The 20,766-nt window shown below is 40.7% G+C and overlaps 1 protein-coding gene across 1 annotated transcript in view; it reads left to right on the top strand.

The window, feature by feature from the left end:
* The first annotated feature begins 2,886 nt into the window (after window positions 1–2,886).
* The window catches only part of LOC130708340 (serine palmitoyltransferase 1-like), a 179,389-nt gene continuing 161,509 nt past the window's right edge, over window positions 2,887–20,766 (top strand). The window contains exons 1-5 of the mRNA XM_057547888.1: window positions 2,887–2,969; window positions 5,595–5,702; window positions 8,691–8,785; window positions 15,923–16,016; window positions 16,588–16,660. Coding sequence (XP_057403871.1) covers window positions 2,913–2,969; window positions 5,595–5,702; window positions 8,691–8,785; window positions 15,923–16,016; window positions 16,588–16,650 — 417 coding nt within the window. The 5' untranslated portion in view covers window positions 2,887–2,912 and the 3' untranslated portion in view covers window positions 16,651–16,660. The remainder of the gene's footprint in view (window positions 2,970–5,594; window positions 5,703–8,690; window positions 8,786–15,922; window positions 16,017–16,587; window positions 16,661–20,766) is intronic.

A 20,766-nucleotide genomic window follows, 5' to 3' on the forward strand; every position in this document is an offset into this window, starting at 1 on the left:
AGATTTTGGACTTTTTGAACTGATTTAGATGAGGGTTGAAACTTGTGGAAATGTTGGAACGGAGCAAATGTATTTTGCATGTGGGACAGATGTGAATTGTGGGCCAGAGATTGGACTGTAGCTGAGATGAATGGTGGGCCCCCAAAGTACATGTCCATGTCATAATCTCTGGAACCTGTGAATATGGTCTTATTTGGAAAAAGTTTCTTTGCAGATATAATTAAATTAAGGCTCTTGAGATGACATCAGCCTGGATTATCAGGATGGGTCCTAAATCCAATGACAAGTGTGTGTAAAGAGACACATATAGGACAGAGAAGATCATGTGAATACAGAGGCAGAGATTGTAGTTGTGCAGTCACAAGCGAAAGAATGCCAGGAGCCACCAGAAGCTGGAAGAGACAAGGAAGGATTATTCCCCAGAGTCTTTGGAGGGAGTGCAGCCCTGTCGACAACTTGATTTTGGACTTCTGGCCTCCAGAACTGTGAGAGAATAAATTTTTGTTGTTTCAAGCCACCCAGTTTCTGATAATTTGTTATGGCAACCTTAGGAAAATAATACAGGGACCATGCAAGAGTGCAAAAGCCTGCAAGGTTCCACAGGGTACCCATTCCAGTGATCTATTGTAGCAGATAACTTCTACATAGCAACCAATCCCAAAGCAGTGGCTTAGGACAATAACAATCATTTGTTTTGCTCACAAATTTTGGGGTTGTCTGAGCTTAGCTAGACATTTTTCACTCAAAGTCTCTCAGGTGGTTGAACCAGAGGGTGATTAGAGCCAGGGGCATCTTGAAGGCAACTTCCCTTACATGTCTGGCACCTGGACTGGTAAGACTCAAACAGCAGGGGGCTGGAGCAGGTGGGGTCACTTCGCCATCTCTTTTCCTGTGTATGAGGTACCCACATGATCTCTCCACATGGCAGCAGCAATCTACTGTAGAAGTTGTCACAAGGTACACCCAGATTCAAGCAAAGAGAACATAGACTCTACCTCTTGATGGGTGTGTCAAAGAATTTGCACACAGTACCCTTGACTCAATCTAGAGGAGATGGTGAGGTTCACCCCTTCGAATTGTCTTGCTCTGTGCGGCCAGGAAGCTCCAATATTTTACACCCCAGCAACCATCAGTCACCCACCCAGTAAAGGGCTGCCTGAGAAAACATGTTCTCAGATCCTTCCAGTTCTCCATGAGAGTAGGAAACATGGGTTCTGGCAGCCTGAAGGTAGGCCTCTGAAAATTGCAGGAGCTGGCTGTTGGGAGTGAATGCACCTGGGCGAGGCAGCGTGCGCAAGCGTGGTACTGGATCCCAGGGCACCAACATCATCGGGTACATAGTGGCAACTTCATGTGCAGTGCATAGTGCTGGTGCCATTTCACAGAATTTGGGAAAATCAGGATTACTCAGATAAATGGCACTGAGAAAAATGGTTATTCCTTTAGGAAAAAATAAAGGCCCATACCTCTCATCATACAAAAATATAATTTCCAGAATAATTAAAGAGCTAACTATGAACAACAAACTGAAGCATGGGAGGAAAACCTAAGTGTGGTGAAGATGGTCTTTCTAAGCAAGATACAAACCCACAGGCAATAAAGGAACAGACTGACACATTACATAAAAATTAAAATATAGGTATGACAAAAGACAATGTAAACAACTAGACAGAAATTGGGCAAAAATAATTGTCACATATGAAATAGGAAAATATAAGATATTCAGAATGCATAAAGAACTTCCATACATCCATTAGAAAGTGAAAAATAACTAATAGAAAACTGGGCAAAGAATATGAATTGATGATTCACAAACGGACTACAAATGCCAATAAACATATAAGAATAACCATGAATAACCAGCAGCATGGAAAGTAAAATTCAGTGGAGACATTTTATCTCCATTAAATTGGTCAAAAATTTTAAAAGATTGATAATATCCGTCATGAGATAGAGTGTGAATACACTTTCAAACATTTAAAATTGGTTGAGCCATTCTGGAGAGCAGTATGGCAGTATTTATCGACATTAGCGTGCATATTGAGTAAAATTCGACTTCGAGGAAACTTGTCAGATATACCCCAACACGCACAGAAAGACAATAGGGCACATCAATGTTTACTGTAGCATTGTTTGTAACAGGTGAAAAAGTAGAAAAAACCTAAGTGTTCACCAATAGGAAAATGTTTAAATAAAACGGAAAGAGAAATACACATAACAAATTATTCCAATAAATAGGCTTCTTCGTTGATTAAAAACACAAGATTTATAGCCAAAAAAAGAATGGAAGAAAAGCAATTGTAGAACAATATTGTCCCTATGCTCCCGGTTATATTGAAGAATTCCAACCGAAGTGTGTGTGCACACCACGTTGGGATACAGAGGCTCTTGAAGGTTCCACACCAAACTCCTATATGGCTTAACACCTGCAAATCCTTAGGCTAGGCTTTATACACAGTAAGTGCTATATAAGAGTTGTCTATTTTTTTTTACGATAATGCATTCCTGCATTACTTATGTAATTTAAAAGTAAAGAATATGTTTGCGATTGCATTAATAACTCCCTGCACCAAACTGCCTAACAAGCGCGAGGACCATTCATTAAAATCTCTCCATCCTGAGAGCCTAGCACGGGGTCTGGCACATAAGGGCCACGTTGTGAACACCTGCTGCGGGGACCAGCCTGCCGCTTCCCACCCCTCCCCGCACCCAAGCGAGACCTCAAGTTGACCTTCCACCCCGAAACCTTCCTCAGCCAGCGCAGCCACCGGCCACCCAGTACGCAGGCGCGAGAAGGCGGGGCCCAACTCACGGCAGCCCCGCCTTCCGGGCGTGTAGACGTCACTGGACCGCGCCGCGCAATATCTGACGTGCGCGGCCCGCCTTCCGGAAGGGGACCCTGGCGGCTAACTATGGCGACGGTGGCGGAGCAGTGGGTGCTGGTGGAGATGGTCCAGGCGCTCTACGAGGTGAGCTTGGCGGCCCCAGGGGTCCACGACCACACCCAGCCCTGGGGAGGTGGGACGTTTTGTGTGGATTTTTGGTCTGAGGCCTGGGCAGGCCTGGCCCGGTTACGCCCGGACCCCCGGCGTCCCTCGCTGGAAAGGCTCATAGGCGCACCCATTTCCCAGTGGCGGAATGTAGGGAGGCACGGGCGGGAGCCGGAGCCGGGGGTCTCGTATTGCGCTGCTGCGAGCGCGGAGCCCTCTCCAGGTCCTGCCCGGATACAGGAGAGAGGCTAGTCAAAAACAAGAGTTGGGACTGATGGTAAAACGGAGTGATGAAAGTAGAGTGGAAAATCTCAGTCTGGAGAGGTCCCAGGGAAGACAGGTTCTCGGAACTGTGGACCAGGGAATAGGGGAAAGAATTGTAATAAGTTGGACTTTGTTTTTGTTGGAACGTGGGGTTAGAAAGGAAGCCGAATGATTTAGGTATGTGAAATAGTTTGTCATTCTTCCCGCCTACGTCCCATTTTCTGTCTTGTAAAGATAAAATTATTTTAGTAAAAATTTAAAGAAAGACCAGTTAGGAGCTTTTTTGAAAGGCCAGAATGTTCATTCATTTGACATTTAGTGAGTTTCCATGCAGTGTGCAATGGAACTTTCTGCGTGTTCTCTGAGCTGTTCAGTACAGTAGCCCACTAACCACATGTGTCTGTTAAGCACTTGAAACGTGGCTAGTGCAACTGAGGGGCTGAATTTTTCATTTAATTTAATTTAGATGTGTATTGAAATAGTTGAATGATGCTAGTGACTACAGTATTGGACAGCAGAGATCTAGATGCTAGGAATAGTGCAATGAGGGAACAGGTAGAAGTTCCTGTGCTTACAGAGCTTACATTCACTTAAAGTGAATCTGTTTTCTTTTGATAATTTTCTTAAAACTTAATATAGCGTTTACTGGTAAGGGTGATGATGCAAGATGTATTATTGCAAAACCCATCAGGACTTTTTGAAAAAAAACAGGAGAGCAAATAGAGCTTAGGTGATGTCCAGTCTTAGGTAGATTATAGTGACTAAGAAGAACCACTAAAATCTAAGATTTCTTTCTTAGAAATGAATAATTTCTACTATATGTTGTTGCTGCCTTTTTGAAGACTGCCCTTTGACTATGTAACTTCTCATACCCTGGTATTGACCATGAGTGAGACTTGAGAGAAGGTCTCCTTGATGTAACATTTCCTAGGGAAGAAAAGAAGCCACATTTGTGATTTTTATTAATTCAGTAGACATTTCAACTCTTCTTAGGATTTCTTTGTGGAGTGGAATGTTTAGTGACTTGGACTTATGTTTGTCAACTATAATCCAATTATTGATAAAACCAAAAGGATTTTTTTAGTCGAGTCCTCATTCTTAAATGAATTATAGTCAGGAGGGATCAGCAAATTTTAAAAATAGTGTTAGATTTCTGGTTTTGCTTCTAATTTCTGTGCACAGTGTATGCAGAATTTGAGGAGTCTTGCTGTGTACCCATACATATGTAACATGTATGTAGTTTTAAAGTTATTTGTCCAATGACCTGAAAGTTTATTTATGAAATAGTCAGCAGTTTCCCTGGTCCCCGCTTCTGAACTTTTTTAACTATTGTGAATCATCATTGCTTTTTTTTTGTCTAATGTTTGAAAATAATTTGTATTTACGTTTCTAAATACCTCTTTTTTTTAACATCTTTATTGGAGTATAATTGCTTTACAATGGTGTGTTAGTTTCTGCTTTATAACAAAGTGAATCAGCTGTACATGTACATATCTCTTCCCTCTTGCATAAATACCTCTTTTAAATGACTTTTCAATGACAACCTATTGGAATGTAGCACCCGATAACTGACTTATGGAGGTTTAGTTGATACCTGGAATCTTTTATATGCACTTACTGTATCTAGTTGTGTAAGACATAGAAGTCAGCCTGGCTTTTATCCTGGAAATGTTCAGTTGAAAAGAAGACCTGATGTGGATAATTTCATTAAGGTACCTTTGTGGATGTTGACATGGAACACACTACATACTTTTGGGGAACTGTGGTAGAAAAGAGACCTGCTATTTCTTTAAGCACTTATAAAGTCTTTTTTTCTCTGCCACGTTCCAAGGAGAATTTAAAGAGGCCTATTGGGGATACAGGAAATATAGTAAGTTGTGCAAAAGTCTTTGAGAATTATGGAAACTGGTGTCCAAATAATTCTCAATTTATCCATGGTATGTGGGGGTTGTAGAAGGCTTGTGAAGCTGTGAAATGTTTGTTACAGTCATTTCCCACCAGTAAAAATATAAATTACCTGAAGGATCTGATAGTTGATATTGTTTGACTATTGGAATTCTGTGTCAGGTTTAATTTTAAAAATTAATTTTATTCCTAAAGATGTTTTTATTCCTAACGCTGCAGTTTTAGAGATTTTTCATGTAGGAGAAATTGCCTTCTGTTAGAAATGGGAAAAGGAATGAGTAGAAATGAAGTGCGCTTTGAAAGTAAATTTTAAGAAGTAATAAATAGGTTAAAGGTCATGGGAGCAGTATATGCAAGTGAATTAAATTTTATGTGCAGGTTTTGGAAATGTTTATTTCACTTCTTGTTTTGCTTCTGTTTTTGACTGACTCCTAGGCTCCTGCTTATCATCTTATTTTGGAAGGAATTTTAATACTCTGGATAATCAGACTTCTTTTCTCTAAAACTTACAAGTTACAAGAACGATCTGATCTTACAGTCAAGGTAAGAAGTTAAATCTCTATTTTATTATTTGGTGTATGATTATAGTTGCTACATCTTTTGAAAAAGGACTTGTGGTGGCTCAACTATAAATGTTAAAATATTTTCTGGAATGTAAGGAAATCAGGGTAAGCAAAATACGGGGAAGCCAGGGATAAAGTGAATACACAAAGGAGTACCATGTTACAGGCCTTTATACTTTGCTAGGAGTAAACAGCAGCCTGGGAACGTACTAGATGCTGGACGGGAAGCATGGATGCATGCTGCATTTCAGATGTCCGTATACAAGAAAGATTACATGAGTTGCTCGGGAAAAGCACCACTATTTCTGAAGCCTGAATGAAAGTTTTCCCTGTAATCTTTATAAAGGAAATTCAGAGTTAGAAAGAATCCTCCCCATCCCACTGCTCTCCACCTTCCCACCCCAAATCAAATTTTGATGTGTTCTGTATGGTAAGGGACCCAGCTCCAGCCCAAGCTAGGCAAACCTTAGGAAGCAGAAGTGTCGCGAGGAATTGCAGTCCTGCCCACTTCGAGTCTGTTAGTATGAGGGACCAAGGGGTTTGTGGAATCCCCTACCTTCTCACGCAGGTAGGAACGCTTAGTAACTGTGCCCCAGGTGTGAGAGGAAGAGCAGTTTTGACTGCAGTGTGGTTTCTGTAGCTTGGATTGTTTCCTTATCCAGCCTCTGTAGCAGTGTGCCAGAATACTACTTAGGGATACAGAGACGGTGAGAGATCTTTTCCCACAAAAATGCCTGAAACTTTGGTTCACAAGGCAGCATTGAGTGCGGCACAATGATGGAGCACTGCTCTCTTCTGGAGCATTCACAGAAGGAAGTGCAAGTGGAATGGAATTACAGCAATGTGGCAGTTGTTTCCCTGGTTTCACTGGCTGCCCCTGCTGTCCTGATCATTCATATTTGTCATGAGATGGTCAGGCAGTATCCCCCCTAGGGGACAAGGGATATGCAGCAGATGGTTCTTAGGGCAAATAAGTTTTGGAAACCTGGGTAAAGAAGACTAAAGAGGTGTCTCATTGCATGATTTCTTGTAACCTTTAATATGACAGTGGCTATCTGAACTGCTGTTTGGAGAACTGCCCTAAACTTGACCGTAGATCCGCAGCCCCGCCTGTGTTTTATGAATACCGTGTGAGGCGAGTGCGCCATAGAACACACCTCTGATGGTGTCGCAGCAAGATCGGGCTCTCCGGGCCAGAAGTCCTGTCGCTGCTCTTTTCCCTTGGTATTCAGGAACTCCACGTGAATGACCGTGAGGCCATGGAATAGATTTCTAGCCCAGCTTTTTAAGGGGTTGATCATTCCTAATATTCTTAGTTTAAGTTTAAACAAGTCAGTCCACACAAATATGCATTTTAAAAGAAGGATACTGAAACATAATTTTAGGATAACCCTCTAAAAGCAGAACTTACCTGGAGCAAGATTCAGTAATCACTGACATCTTATCCTAAAAGCTGTGGAAGAAAAAAAAACGATATGAGTGTTTCTAAAGCTTAACTTATGGCAGCAAAGAAGAAATGCCCTTCTCAGTTTTATAGGTCTGCAGAGTCTCTTTTTTTTATTATTAATTAATTTATTTATTTTATTTTTGGCTGCGTTGGGTCTTCGTTGCTACGCGTGGGCTTGCTCTAGTTGCAGCGAGCGGGGGCTACTCTTCGTTGAGGTGCGCAGGCTTCTCATTATGGTGGCTTCCGTTGTTGCGGAGCACGGGCTCTAGGTGTGCGGGCTTCAGTAGTTGTGGCAGGCAGGCTCAGTAGCTGTGGCTCACGCGCTATAGGGTACAGCCTCAGTAGTTGTGGTGCACGGGCTTAGTTGCTCTGCAGCATGTGGAATCTTCCCGGACCAGGGCTTGAACCCATATCCCCTGCATTGGCAAGCGGATTCTTAACCACGGCACCGCCAAGGAAGTCCCCTGCAGAGACTCTTGAATACCAGGCAGTCTTGAGTTGATTCTCAAATCTGTCTCTGTGGTAGCAAGTGGACAGTATGCATGATACATACTTCAGGCTTGTTCAGGCTGCTGTTCTGTGCAGTCATTGGCAGAAATAGATGAGGAATTTATTGGCTGATTTATTCAGCCAGCATTTTTGAGTGCCTGAGCATCAGGTGAATATGCTCCTAGCCATGCCCTAGAATTGCCTATTAGGAGAAAAGTGCACAGAAGCATTTAACAGGAGTGTGAAAATAGAAGTATTGAGAGTGGGCCTATGTAAGGCAAGAATTGCTGTGGCTGTCATGTTCATCAGGTGCCTCATCTCATCCTGTACATCCAGACTACATTTTCAAAATTACATTGTTTTCTAGTTCAAGAAAGGATAAGAAACTCAAAATAGTCAAAATACTTGGAATGCATGAAATAACAGGTAAAAAGAATAAAGTGGTTTTTTATGAGAAATTTCCAAACAACTAAATCCTATTACAATAATTATTATAAGAGAGTCTTTTGGTATATTTCAGTTACTTCTGAATCCTTGCCAATGGCTTGTAGAAACAGTGCTTTGTAGTCTAGTTGATCCCTTCCTGTGACAGTCATGCCTGTAAGAACTTAAGGCATGGCTGTCTGTCATATCTTGCAGTAGAGGCTGAGCTCCCTTACCTGCAGTCATGCCTCTCACCTTTGTGTTATAGACTTTTTGTTTTATCATCAGTAGCAGTTATACTTCCTACTTCCTACTTCCCACAGTGAAAAATCCTGAACATAGAAATACAGTTTTTAAGAAATTTCCAGTCAGCCACAAAGCTTCATGGAAAAAGAGCCTTTAGCCTGAGATAAGGAAAGAGGTGAGGGGTTAAGAGCACAAAACTCAATAGTGATTCTGTGTCATTTCCAGGCACAGCAGCTGGACGTCTGTGTTTATTAGCAGTGTGTTCATTATGATGGTTCCATTACAACAAACAGCTTAGATACCGCTAGAGTTGCTGTCCAGTAATTAGCACTGCACTGTATTTTAACTGCTTTTCTCCTGTAGGAAAAGGAAGAATTGATTGAAGAGTGGCAACCAGAACCTCTTGTTCCTCCTGTCTCAAAAGACCATCCTGCTCTCAACTACAACATCGTTTCAGGGTAAATTGTTTTTGCTAGTCAAGGGGTTATTATATTTGGTTTCCTGTAGGTAAACTCAACAAAGTATACAGTGGTTTATATAGTATTCCTTTTTTAACTGAAATAAGATTTTTAGAAATTTCTGGAGATCAGAAACTGCTTTTTAATAGTCTCCAATTTGGGTTTCTGAGTTTGTCCCTTTTTAAAAATATATATATATATATTTTTTAAAGTAATACACACATGTAATATTTCAAATGGGAAGACAGTTAAAATGAAAAACAGCATTCCTACTTTTTCCCACCTGGATTGTTTCTGATTTTAGATCTGTTGAAGGTTACCTTCATAACTAGATATTAGCAGTATGCTTACACTACTGTTTCTTGATTGATTAATGATAGGCAGTGCCTGTTGACTTTCACAATATGAATTATGAAACTTCAGCTCACTTATGCTACCTACCTCCTGGCTTCCAGTGTTTTATTTATTTTTATTTTTATTTCTTAAATTTAAGTATACAGAAAATATCAGGCACATATGTATCTACCACCCAGAAGTAATAGGTATTAACATTTTGCTCTCTTTACTTTAAATCTATTTTTTAAAAGAAATAAAACATTAGAAATGCAGTTGACCCTTGAACAGTATGGGGGTTAGGGGCCCTGACCCTCTGGGCAGTCAAAAACCAGCATATAAATTAGAGTCAGCCCTCCAGATACCCAGTTCCTCCAGATATGTGGTTCTACATCCATGGATTCAAGCAACTGTGGATCATGTAGTACAGTAGTATCTACTGTTGAAAAAAATCTGTGTATAAGTGGACCTGCATAGTTCAAACCCATGCTGTTCAGGGGTCAAGTGTATCACTAAAGAAATCCCTTCCCATCTATCACTTACTCTTGCCTCCCAGGCAAGATAACCACCATCTTGAAGTTGGTAGATGTTTTTCCTCTGCTTATATTTATACTTTTGCCACAGCATGCCTGTTGCCATGAAAGTGTTTAGTATTCTATTTAAAAATATGATGTAGGATATTCTCCTGAGTATGTCCTTCTACTTCTGGTCTGATCTGAGAGAGGCTTGTATTCTTCACTTTCGTGAATTTCTTTGGTCTCATGAAAGTTTTACTTGTCCTGAAATCAGACTTACCAATCATTAATGTTATGGTTATAAAATCCTTCCTACCACAAAGGTCTAATTTGCCTGTTTTCCGTATGACAGTTAGTTGTCCCAACATTATTAGTTGAATAGTCCATTTTTTACCTACTGATTGGAAATTTCCCTTCTTTCATATGTCAAGTTCCCTTATAAAGGATCTGTTTCTGGCTTTATTTCTATTCTTTTGGTATATTTATCTCTCCCTGTGCCAGAACCTCGCTTATACCACAGCTTAATAATAGGCCTTGACTAGAGTGAGTCCTTCACCTCCTTGTTCTTCACAATTGTCTAGGCTATCCTTGACTCTTCACTATGAGTTTAGGTTTAGCTGCTCAGATTTGACCAGAAAATGGGTTTGGGTTTGTGACTAGTAATGCATTGAATTTATGGATTAATTTGGAGAGAATTGGTATATTGCTAATACTGAATCTCTTCACCACGTACCTTGTGTGTCACTTGTATACTTAGGTCTTTTATGTCTCTGAGAGAAGTTATATAACGTTCTTCATAAAGATTTTGCTTAACTTTTTTTTCCCTACTTTTTATTTGGAAATAATAGTAGATTCACATGCAGTTGTAAGAAATAATACAGAGAGATTTCATATACCCTTCATCAGTTTCCCCCAATGGTAACATCTTGCTTAACTATAGTACAGTATCACAACCAGGAAATTAACATTGCATATCTTTTAATAGCTTCGTCTCTGGGTTCCAGAGAGTTTTCACTTCTGTCATGAGGCATCATTTTCTTCTTGTTTCTGTGTTATTGCATTTGCTAGGATACCTACCATGCAGTGTTGAATAGGAGTGGTAACAAGGGCCTCTGTATCCTGTTCCGGATGGCTTTTAAGGGATAACCTGTATGGTGTTATAGGCCTTCCTTTCTCTTCCTAGTTTGCTAAGGGAACTTTTTGTTAGTTTTAAAGTCAGTGTGAAATTTTATTAAATTTTTTTTTTAATCTATTGAGATGGTTGTGACTTTTCTCCTCTAATTCATTGCTATATTAAATTGTACTGATCGATGTTTTTTACATTAATTAAGCATATACATAAATTTTTATGAGAAAAATTGCAAGCAACCATGCCACTCATCCTCACCCCAGATCTCAGCTCTGTAGACTTGCAGAAAGATGGGAGATTTACTCTCCGGAAAGGCTAAATATCAATTGAAAGTCCTAAGAATGTGTGAGGAGGCGGGTGCCATTCTCGAACAGAAAGCAAGTATATAGTGAATAATGGGATGCTAATCCCGTTTCCTCCAACTCAGCTTTCAGAACGTTGGCAACCAGATTTATATCCTCATATACACCTCACTGGAGGATTCCTCTCTGGTGAAACTCAAAGTCAAGAGAATAAAAACAGAAAATTTTGAGTTTGGGGTCTCCACAGATGAATAAACAAGTCTGTGTCTCCTTATCATAGAGTGAAGCCCACCATTTACAAAGAAGCCAAGCCCATTTACACAGTGCTTGCAATTAGCATTTCAGTGTCTTATTCTTAAAAATGTGTGGACAACCTTAAATTATGGTCCATTGATTTTCAACAGAATGCTGAGACAATTCAGTAGGGAAAGAATACTCTTTTTAACAGATTGTGATGGGACAACGGGATATACACATGTAAAAGAATGATGATGGACCCTGACCTCACACCATGTGTAAAAATTAGCTCAAAATTAATCATGGGCTTAAATTTAAGAGCAAAAACTATAAGTTCTTAGTTTAGAAGAAAGAAAACAAAAGAGTAAATCTTCATAATCTTGGATTGGCCAGAGATTTTTAGATATGACACAAAAGCACAAGCAGCAAAAGAAGAAATAGACAAACTGGACTTCATTAAAATTAAAAACATTTGTGCTTCAAAGTCCACTACTAGAGAAATGATACAAAACCCCACAAAATGGAAGAAAATATTTTCAAGTCATATATTTGTTAAGGGGCTAGTATCCAAAATATTAAATATATAAAAAGAACTCTTACAACTCAGTGATAAACCCTATTTAAGCGTGACTATTTGGTTAATTTTTATTAATTGTTGAATTTTTTTTTTTTTTGCTAATATTTGGTATTTTTAGCATCAGTATTGAAAAATGAGTTTAGTCTTTTTCTTTTCCCTTACTGTGCTGGCCCAGCTTTGGTATCAGAGGTATATTAGTCTTATAGTTTTCCTGGCAACACTATTTGTGTTTGTTCTGTTGAGCATAGATTTTTAATCATGAATTTAATGTCTTCAGTGAGTTTTTAAAGCTGTTCATTTTTCCTTTTTCAGTAAGTTTTTGTTACTGCCATTTAGTAATTGTTCATTTCTTCTTTTGTTTTCAAATGCATTGGCATGAAGTAGTTCATAGAAGTAGTTCATGAAGTAGTTCATAGTAGCTCCTTTCATATTACTTCTTCTGCCCTGGGTCCTGGAGTGTTTGAGATTTTGTGTGCAGTCTCTGTTTCCCACAGCACTCTGGCTCTCCCTAGAGGAAGCTCCACTGACCTTCAAAACCAAATGTTTGGGACTTCCCTGGTGGTCCAGTACGAATCCACCTTACAGTGCAGGGGACCCGGGTTCAATCTCTGGTCAGGGAACTAAGATCCCCCATGCAGTGTTGCAGCTAAGCCCACGCACCACAACTACACCGAGCCCACGCGCCTCAACTAGAGAGCCCACGTGCTGCCAACTACAGAGCCCATGCGCTCTGGAACCCCTGTGCCACAACTACAGAGCCCACACACCCCAGAGCCTGCACGCCACAACTAGAGAAGAGAAAATCTGCACACCACAACTAGAGAGAAGCCCACGTGCCACAACGAAAAATCCCACATGCCTCAATGAAGATCCTGCATGCCTCAACTAAGACCTGGTGCAGCCAAAAATAAATAAAATAAGTAAATAAATAATAAATTTTAAAAAAAAACGCAAATGTTCTGGGGGTTCATCTTCCTGGTGCAGGACATCCAGGCTGGGGAACCTCTTGTCGGGCTCAGACCCCTCACTCCTTGGGAAGGGCTTCTGCAATTGTAATTATTCTCCCATTTGTGGATCACCTACCTGCGGGTATCGGTCTTGACTATACCATGTCTGCACCTTGCCTACCCATCTCATTGTGATTCCTTCTTTATATCTTTAGTTGTGGAAGATTTTGTCTGCTAGTCTTCAGGTCATTCTCATTGATAGCTGCTCTGTAAATAGTTGTAATTTTGGTGTGCCCATGGGAGGAGGTGAGCTCAGGGTCTTCCTAGTCTGCCATCTTGGCCACTCCCAATGCAATAAATTATTATTTATTTATTTATTTTTGGCTGCGTTGGGCCTTCATTGGTGCACGTGGGCTTTCTCTAGTTGTGGCAAGTAGGGACTACTCTTCGTTGTGGTGCACAGGCTTCTTGCTGTGGTGGCTTCTCTTGTTGAGGGCTCTAGGCGCACAGGCTTCAGTAGTTGCAGCATGTGGGCTCAGTAGTTGCAGCACACGGGCCCTAGAGCGTGCAGCTTCAGTAGTTGCGGTGCGTGGGCTCAGTAGTTGTGGCTCGAAGGCTCTAGAGTGCAGGCTCAGTAGTTGTGGAGCACGGGCTTAGTTGTTCTGTGGCATGCGGGATCTTCCCCGACCAGGGATCAAACCTGTGTCCTCTGCATTGGCAGGTGCATTCTTAACCACTGCGCCACCAGAGAAGTCCCAATAAATTATTTTTTAATTAAGGTGTGTACATTGTTTTTTAGACATAATGCTGCTGTACACTTAATAGACTACAGTATGGAGTAAACATAACTTACATGCACTGGGAAACCAAAAAATTCATGTGGTTCTCTTGATTGCTATACTTGCTTCATTGCGGTGGTCTGGAACCGACCCCGCAGTATCTCTGAGGTGTTCCTGTATACACAATTTTCTTGAGTTCTGGATTCTTTCAGTTGTCCGGTTGTCTGTTCTCCCTCAAGTGCCAAACCTGTTGTTAATGGGGGTCTGTAGTATTTGTTTCTTTCTGGTAAAGCACCATTGTCCTATTTCTAAATTCACTTACGTAATTACTGACTCTCACTAATAGTGTGGTGTGGGTTTTGGCTGGGAAGGGTTTTATTTTCCCTCCTTTGACTCTTCTGAAGCCTTGCTGTGGAGATGTCTTTCTGTATCGGTTTTATTTGCTTCTGTGAGGAACTTTGAAGTGTCTTCAGCTCCAGTATTCCTGTGTTAAGTGCCCTGTCTGGCTTGCTGCTGCAAGCCTGCGTGGGGCACAGGTGCTAGCCTTCCACTTCTCATGGAAACTGTTCTCCTTTCCTGCCCCATGTGCTAGGCAGAAACAAGGTGTCTGCATCCCTACGTCATGCTGGCAGCTTATCGACTCTGGTCAGGGGCTTCGGGTGTACTTATTCCTGATAGTTTGATTTCTCTGTGTGTCACAGTTTTTGTAGAATGGCCTCAACTTTCACAGCAGCAACCGTTAGTACAGACTTGTCTACGTGGATATTTTGTTTTTTCATCTTTTTGTGGGTGCCAACACCTCCACATCAGGGAGGACTTATGAAACTAAAGAAGTCCTGGGAAGTGGGAAACTAAATAACAGTGGATTATTTGAAAGAGAAGAAGCTCTTGAAGCAATAGGAAAAAAGAAGAAAATATGTAATGAACACCTTATAATGACAAGTTGAGAGAGGAAGAAATTGAGGCTTATGCAGGCCAGGTAACATCCCTGAGTTTCTGAAGTGGTCAGTAGCCATAATACTGACGGGACCTGCCTGACTCCACAACCATGTTCTTTTCACTGAGTCTTGTGTGAGTTCATCTGCTTTTGTGAATTTACTTCAAGTAGTCATTCTTTTCCTTCCCTGGTTTCCCAGCATCTTTCGTTATTTTTCTCATAGAAAACCAGTTCTGTTAAAACATACCAGTGAGAGTGGTGTTTCCCCATCTTTTCTGACCACAGTGCATTTTACAGAGCAGCTCAGTGCACAGAGCAATGCATGTGTAGAACAGTTCCGTGCCACCGTCCTTTCCCTGGCCCTGTTGGTGCATTTCCATTCCGTCCTATTCTTATGGTTTACTTTAGGTGAAATAGGCTGGCTGTGACTAAGTGAATTGATCTCACAACCCTTTAAGAGCTCATGTCCCATAGTTTGGCCAGTGTTTTTGAAGCATGACTTAAAGCTAGAGTATTTGTCAGCAGAGGACATAATAGGTTGTCTCCTCAAGAGCCCATCTCTTGTCTCAGCTGAACTCAATCCATGCTTCTCCTATGCAACTGGCCACTCTATTTTCCCCCCTTTTTGGATGAGGGGGATTCCTTTTAAATGGTATTCCAGCATTAACTTTAGAAATTGGGAACAGCGCTTACTTATTTTGGTGGCTTCCTGTAGGTAACATGTAATTTTTTTTAAATATTTATTTATTTTTATTTATTTATTTATTTTGGCTACCCCGGGTCTTAGTTGCTGCATGCGGACTTCTTAGTTGCTGCATGCAGACTTCTTAGTTGCAGCGTGCATGCGTGATCTAGTTCCCCACCAGGGATCAAACCCAGGCCCCCTGCATCGCGAACGCAGAGTCTTACCCACTGGACCACCGGGGACGTCCTAGTAACATGTATTTTTAAACCACTTAACTGTAAGATTGTTGCTTGCTCTGCCTCTTCATACCTTTGATCTTGATCTTTTTATGTTTCCTCCCTGTGTGTCTCATTCCAGGTACTTTATTTAGCAGCTTCTTTCTTAAGTGAGTTTTAGAGCTAAAGCAGCGGTGTGCCAGTAATCTAGTCGCCGTGGACTTCTAGCTCACTTCTTTATCTGAGTAGTGCGGGGCGACCTATTAAGAGTAGAGCTGATGACCGAGTGTCTGACTTTTAATATGCTACTGTCTAATTCTACTTCTTAAGAATAAAAAGAGAGAGAGGAGGCTAGAGTGCAAACAGAGTAGAATGGCAACACTTGGGTGTCCTGTCGCCTTCCCTCTTCTGGACAGCTGATAATGTGTGTCCTGTAACAAGAATGACTGCTGAAGTATACCACTCTTGTCTCTTTCCCCAGCCCTCCAAGCCATAACATTGTGGTGAATGGAAAAGAATGTATAAACTTTGCCTCATTCAATTTTCTTGGACTGTTGGATAACCCTAGGCTCAAGGTAAGTAGCACATATGCTGAAGTGGACAGATAACATGACTGACATAAGCATCTGGACATAAAATAAGAGACAAATGCAGAATATCAGAAAGGGCTGTGTAAGTACTTACTCTTGACTCTTTAGTGACAGAGCTGTAACCTAGTTTTCAACAAAGGGAGGCAAGGGTGTCCTAATGTGGCTTAGTGTTGGGTGACAACCAGAGAACTATATGAACCAGACCCAGGTAGTAGTTGGAGATGTATCTAGGAAATTGCTTCATCTCCTGTTGGGATTGTGGGCCAGTAAACATTTTTTGAGGAAAGACCTATGCCCACAAGTGCCAGAAAGTGCGAATGCATTGAGTTAACCAGGTTTTAATGATCAAGCTAATATAACTTTTCCATGTTTTAAGTCGTATACCTAAGTCTTCCCACCCCTCTTTTCTTCATATCCTGTTAGAATGGTCTTAGTACTAAGAAAGGGAAAGCCAGGGTACTGGGGAGCTATGTGGGTTAAAGAATAGGAAATGTCATTTTTAAACTGTCGAAGATATATTATTACAGTCTAATTTTTTTTTTTTACTTTCACGAAGGCGGCAGCTTTGGCATCTCTAAAGAAGTGTGGTGTGGGAACTTGTGGACCTAGAGGATTTTAGGGCACATTTGGTATGTTTTCTGTCATATTTTTCAGACTCCTGCTTTCAAGAATTAAGATTCAGTTTGATTTCAGAACTCCTTGGAAAAGGTATCCTTAATGAGTTGTGGTAATAAGCTGGCGAACTTTCTAGATTTTGTGTTTGAGATCATTGGTAGGAGCTGCACTGGTCTGGGGCTGACTGTCCCTGTGGAGAAGAGCCATAGGTACCTAAGGCACACTGTCTCAGTAGGGCGAAGCCCGAGCTCTTGCTGCATTTGCCCCAGGAGACAGTGGTGTGAGGAAACTGTTTCTGCCGGGCATGACAGTTGTAAGGGGAGGCGTCCGGCTGTGAGTGGCTCTGCTCTTGGTAGTCGTGCAGGAGCCCAGATTCTCCCTGTCTCGTTGCTCTAGGCCTGAGGGCACCATCTTTGTCTGTGTGGCCGAAGCCAGGTGATGAGTATGGGGGAGCAGGCGTGCAGGGCATGGGTACCTGTTCAGGTGGGCGGGTGGGGTTGCTCATCATTCTGCCCACATTCTGTTGGTGAGAACATAACCCAGGTCACGTCTCCCAGCAGAGGGGCTGGAAAGTTGCTCTAGCTGGGCGGCCACCACGTGCCGGGAGGAAAGTGAGAACGGATTTGGGGGATGGGGCAGGTCATACACTGTGTAGCCCTTTTCTTTCTGGAATGAAGACAAAGGATCATTGATTTCCTTGTGTGTGAATGACCTGGAGATGGGCTAACTACATATTAGGATGAGAGTGTGATTTCAAACACTATGAACTCCCTAAATCAGAGTCATCAAAGAAGACCCTGGAATTTTATGGTGGTTTTTTATTAAACGTATATTGTTCTTTGCTTCTGAAAATTTCAAAAATGTTGTTAAATAATTTTCCAAATGAGTGTATTACTGGAAATAACATTCTGGTTTACAAAATGTCAGAGGGTAGGGACAATGGGGCCAGGGAAGTCTCTTTTGTCTTCTCTACTTATTTTCATTTCTGGGTCTTTGTTGTTTTCACTTTAACAGTTAAGATGTTTTTATTTAAGGGAGCACCTTTCTTTATCCCTTAGCTAATTTAGTGGTTAAATTATTTTTATTGGAAACAGATGATGGGAGTTGGTGTCCAAGAATCCTACAGCTGGAAAGGATCTTTAAAATCTTGTATTCCAGCATCCCAGCTAGTCAGAAGAATAGAAAGCTCAGAGAGGTTAAGTGACTTCCTCATGGTCACATAGCTAATTAATTTCAGCCCTAAAACTAGAAAATAAGTATTCTGATTTGCAATATTAATGGCAAGCTCAAAGACTTAAAAGAGCTCAGATCAGAGGCTCCCTCTTTCCTCTAGCCTAGTGCAAACATGATTTGTTTGCCTGCTTTTTATTGGTAGGGTATTATTTCCTTCATAAGAATTAGAAAACCAGAAAAGGCATTTTTTTTACAGGGTTGTTTGTTGTAATCTGATCAACAAGGCTTTCTTTCCATGATCTGCTTGCGGGGTAAAGAAATTTTTTCTTGAAAGCCTCTCTTTCTAGTAGATTTTATTTGCATGTGTGGCCTTGGCTCTTGCTCAGGAGTTAAATCTGAGAAGACCGATAAGAGATTTATTGCTAAATTTAGTGGAAAAAAAGTTTCAAATCTTCAAGACCAGTTTTCCCAGAGCTATGGAAATATGTTGTTTTAATTGCCCAGTCAATTTTTCATTTGGGTCACCTGAAATACGTGTAATAGGATGCTGTGTGCCTCTAAACTTGGGGGGGGGGTCGTTAAATTAATGATTTAAAATTTTTTAAATTTAAATATAGTTGACATACAATATTATGTTAGTTTCAGGTATACTATATAGTGATTTGACATGCATGCATTATGAAATGATCACCATGGTAAGTCTAGTAACTGTCTGTCCCCAAAGTTATTACAATATTTTTGGCCATATTCCTTATGCTGTATGTTACATCACCATTGCTTATTTATTTTATAACTGGAGCTTTGTACCTCTTAATCCCCTACACCTAATTTTCCCCACCCCTGATCCCCTTTCCCTCTGGCAACCACCCCTTTGTTCTGTGTATCTATGAGTCTGTTTTCATTTTGTTTTATTTTGTTTGTTTGTTTTGTTTTTTAGATTCCACATATTAGTGAGATCATATGCTATTTGTCTTTCTCTGTCCAACTTATTTCACTTTTCATAAAACCCTCTTGATCCATCCTAAATTAATTTTCTTGATTGAATAATTCAATCCATGATATAAACCTCAAAGATTTAAAGAGATAGTGAAGTCTTCTCCCCACTGCCATTCCACCCCCAAAAAAGCCAGCTGCTATCAGTAGTTTCTTGTTCATTCTTCCAGGCTTTTTTCAGTGTGTGCAAACCACTTCCATACATTTTCCCCCCCGTTTTACAAAAATGGTAGCATACCACATACGTGTGGTGTGCTGTTCAAGTGCGTTTTAAATTTAAATTGGATTTCATCTTTCAAGTGTCTGAATAGGCCACCAGAGTCAATATAATGAACACATAATTGTGTATTAGCTACTCTGAACTACTTATTGGTCACTGTGTCATCCTTATCCTAATGTAGTTGAAGGTTCAAACAGACTGTGGTATCTGGACAAAGGTTGAAGGTTAATTGGCAGTGTGATGGTTTTGTAATAAGACACCAAACCTACAGCTTGGAGTATTGTGTATTGTTTTTTGAGTACATTGTCCTTCCTGTAAACTTGTTTTGTTCCTTTTCAGCAGTTGCCCATGCTTGCTTATCATCTTTTTTCCTTTCTTTATGTGTATATCGTATGTATTTTTACTTGGTTTTCCAACAGGGTTACTTTCTATGTTTTTCCTTATTCTGGAACTAATCACTTAAATTACTGTAGTTATATTAAATTACCTTGAAATTTCAGTGTTAGATAAGTTCAAGAAGCCACTTGAGGTCAGCTAAGGCTATATTTTAAATCTCTAAAATACCCTTGGGACTTCCCTGGTGGCGCAGTGGTTAAGAATCTGCCTGCCAATGCAGGGGACACAGGTTCGAGCCCTGGTCCAGGAAGATCCCACATGCCACGGAGCAACTAAGCCTGTGTGCCATGACTGCTGAAGCCCGTGCACCACAACTCCTGAAGCCCGCGTGCCTAGAGCCTGTGCTCTGCAACAAAGAGTAGCCCCCACTCGCCACAACTAGAGAAAGCCTGCGCACAGCAACGAAGACCCAACGCAGCCAAAAATAAATAAATACACTTATTTTAAAAATAAAAAAAATAAAATACCCTCTATAATTAAAGTATTCTGAGTATTTAGGGTACATTTGCCCTTTGTACTGAGCATTAAAGCAGAAGTGAACTTCCCTTTCCTCTCATTTTAGTAGCTTACATGTGAGGCTAGGGTCTCTTTCCCAGGCCCACCAAAAGGTTGCTTTTGATTTTGGCTTTTTCTTTTCCTGGAAGTACTAATATCACTCAGGCATCTGTTTTCAGTGATGAAAATGCTCCCTCTTTTAGCTCTTTTCTCAACTTTTCAGATAGTGAATGAAAATCACTTATTGGAAAAGTAAATTTCCTTATTAAAACATTTTCTGTTTATTATTTCATAGTAACATATTAGATGATACTAGATGATTAACACAGAAAAAGAAAATTGACAGTTGAATTAAAATTCTTCTAGTTTCTGAGGCTAAATGTTCTCCTGCCTCCTGAAGGCCCAGCAGGTTCTTAAAATAGTCTTGTGAGGACTGTGTGGATCCGAAGTTTTCCACCTTCTCATCTTATTGTTTTAATGTGTAGTTTAGAATCAGTCAAGTGATTTTATCAGGTTGTGGAGCCTTCCTTTCCTCTAAGGCTAATGGGGCCCCTGTGCACTTTGATAGTTTCTCTTGTTGAACCTCTCTGATTGTTTTGTTTGTAATGCATTCAGATCTCATTTACATGTGGTTTATCCCTGTGCTTAGGATCTGCTTTGCATACATGATGCCTTCTTGACTCTTTGGTCTTACACTAAATCAAAAGACAATTAGTGGCATAGTTTCATGGTGAGAGATAGTGGCATGTAATTGTGTTCTAGAGCCAATAGTAAACAATTGTTCATTTGTTTATTTTAAAAAATATTTTCTCTCTGTTGTAGGACCATGACTGCATGTTTTAG

This window comes from Balaenoptera acutorostrata, chromosome 6 (genome assembly GCF_949987535.1).
Source record: "Balaenoptera acutorostrata chromosome 6, mBalAcu1.1, whole genome shotgun sequence".
NCBI classification, from domain to species: domain Eukaryota; kingdom Metazoa; phylum Chordata; class Mammalia; order Artiodactyla; family Balaenopteridae; genus Balaenoptera; species Balaenoptera acutorostrata.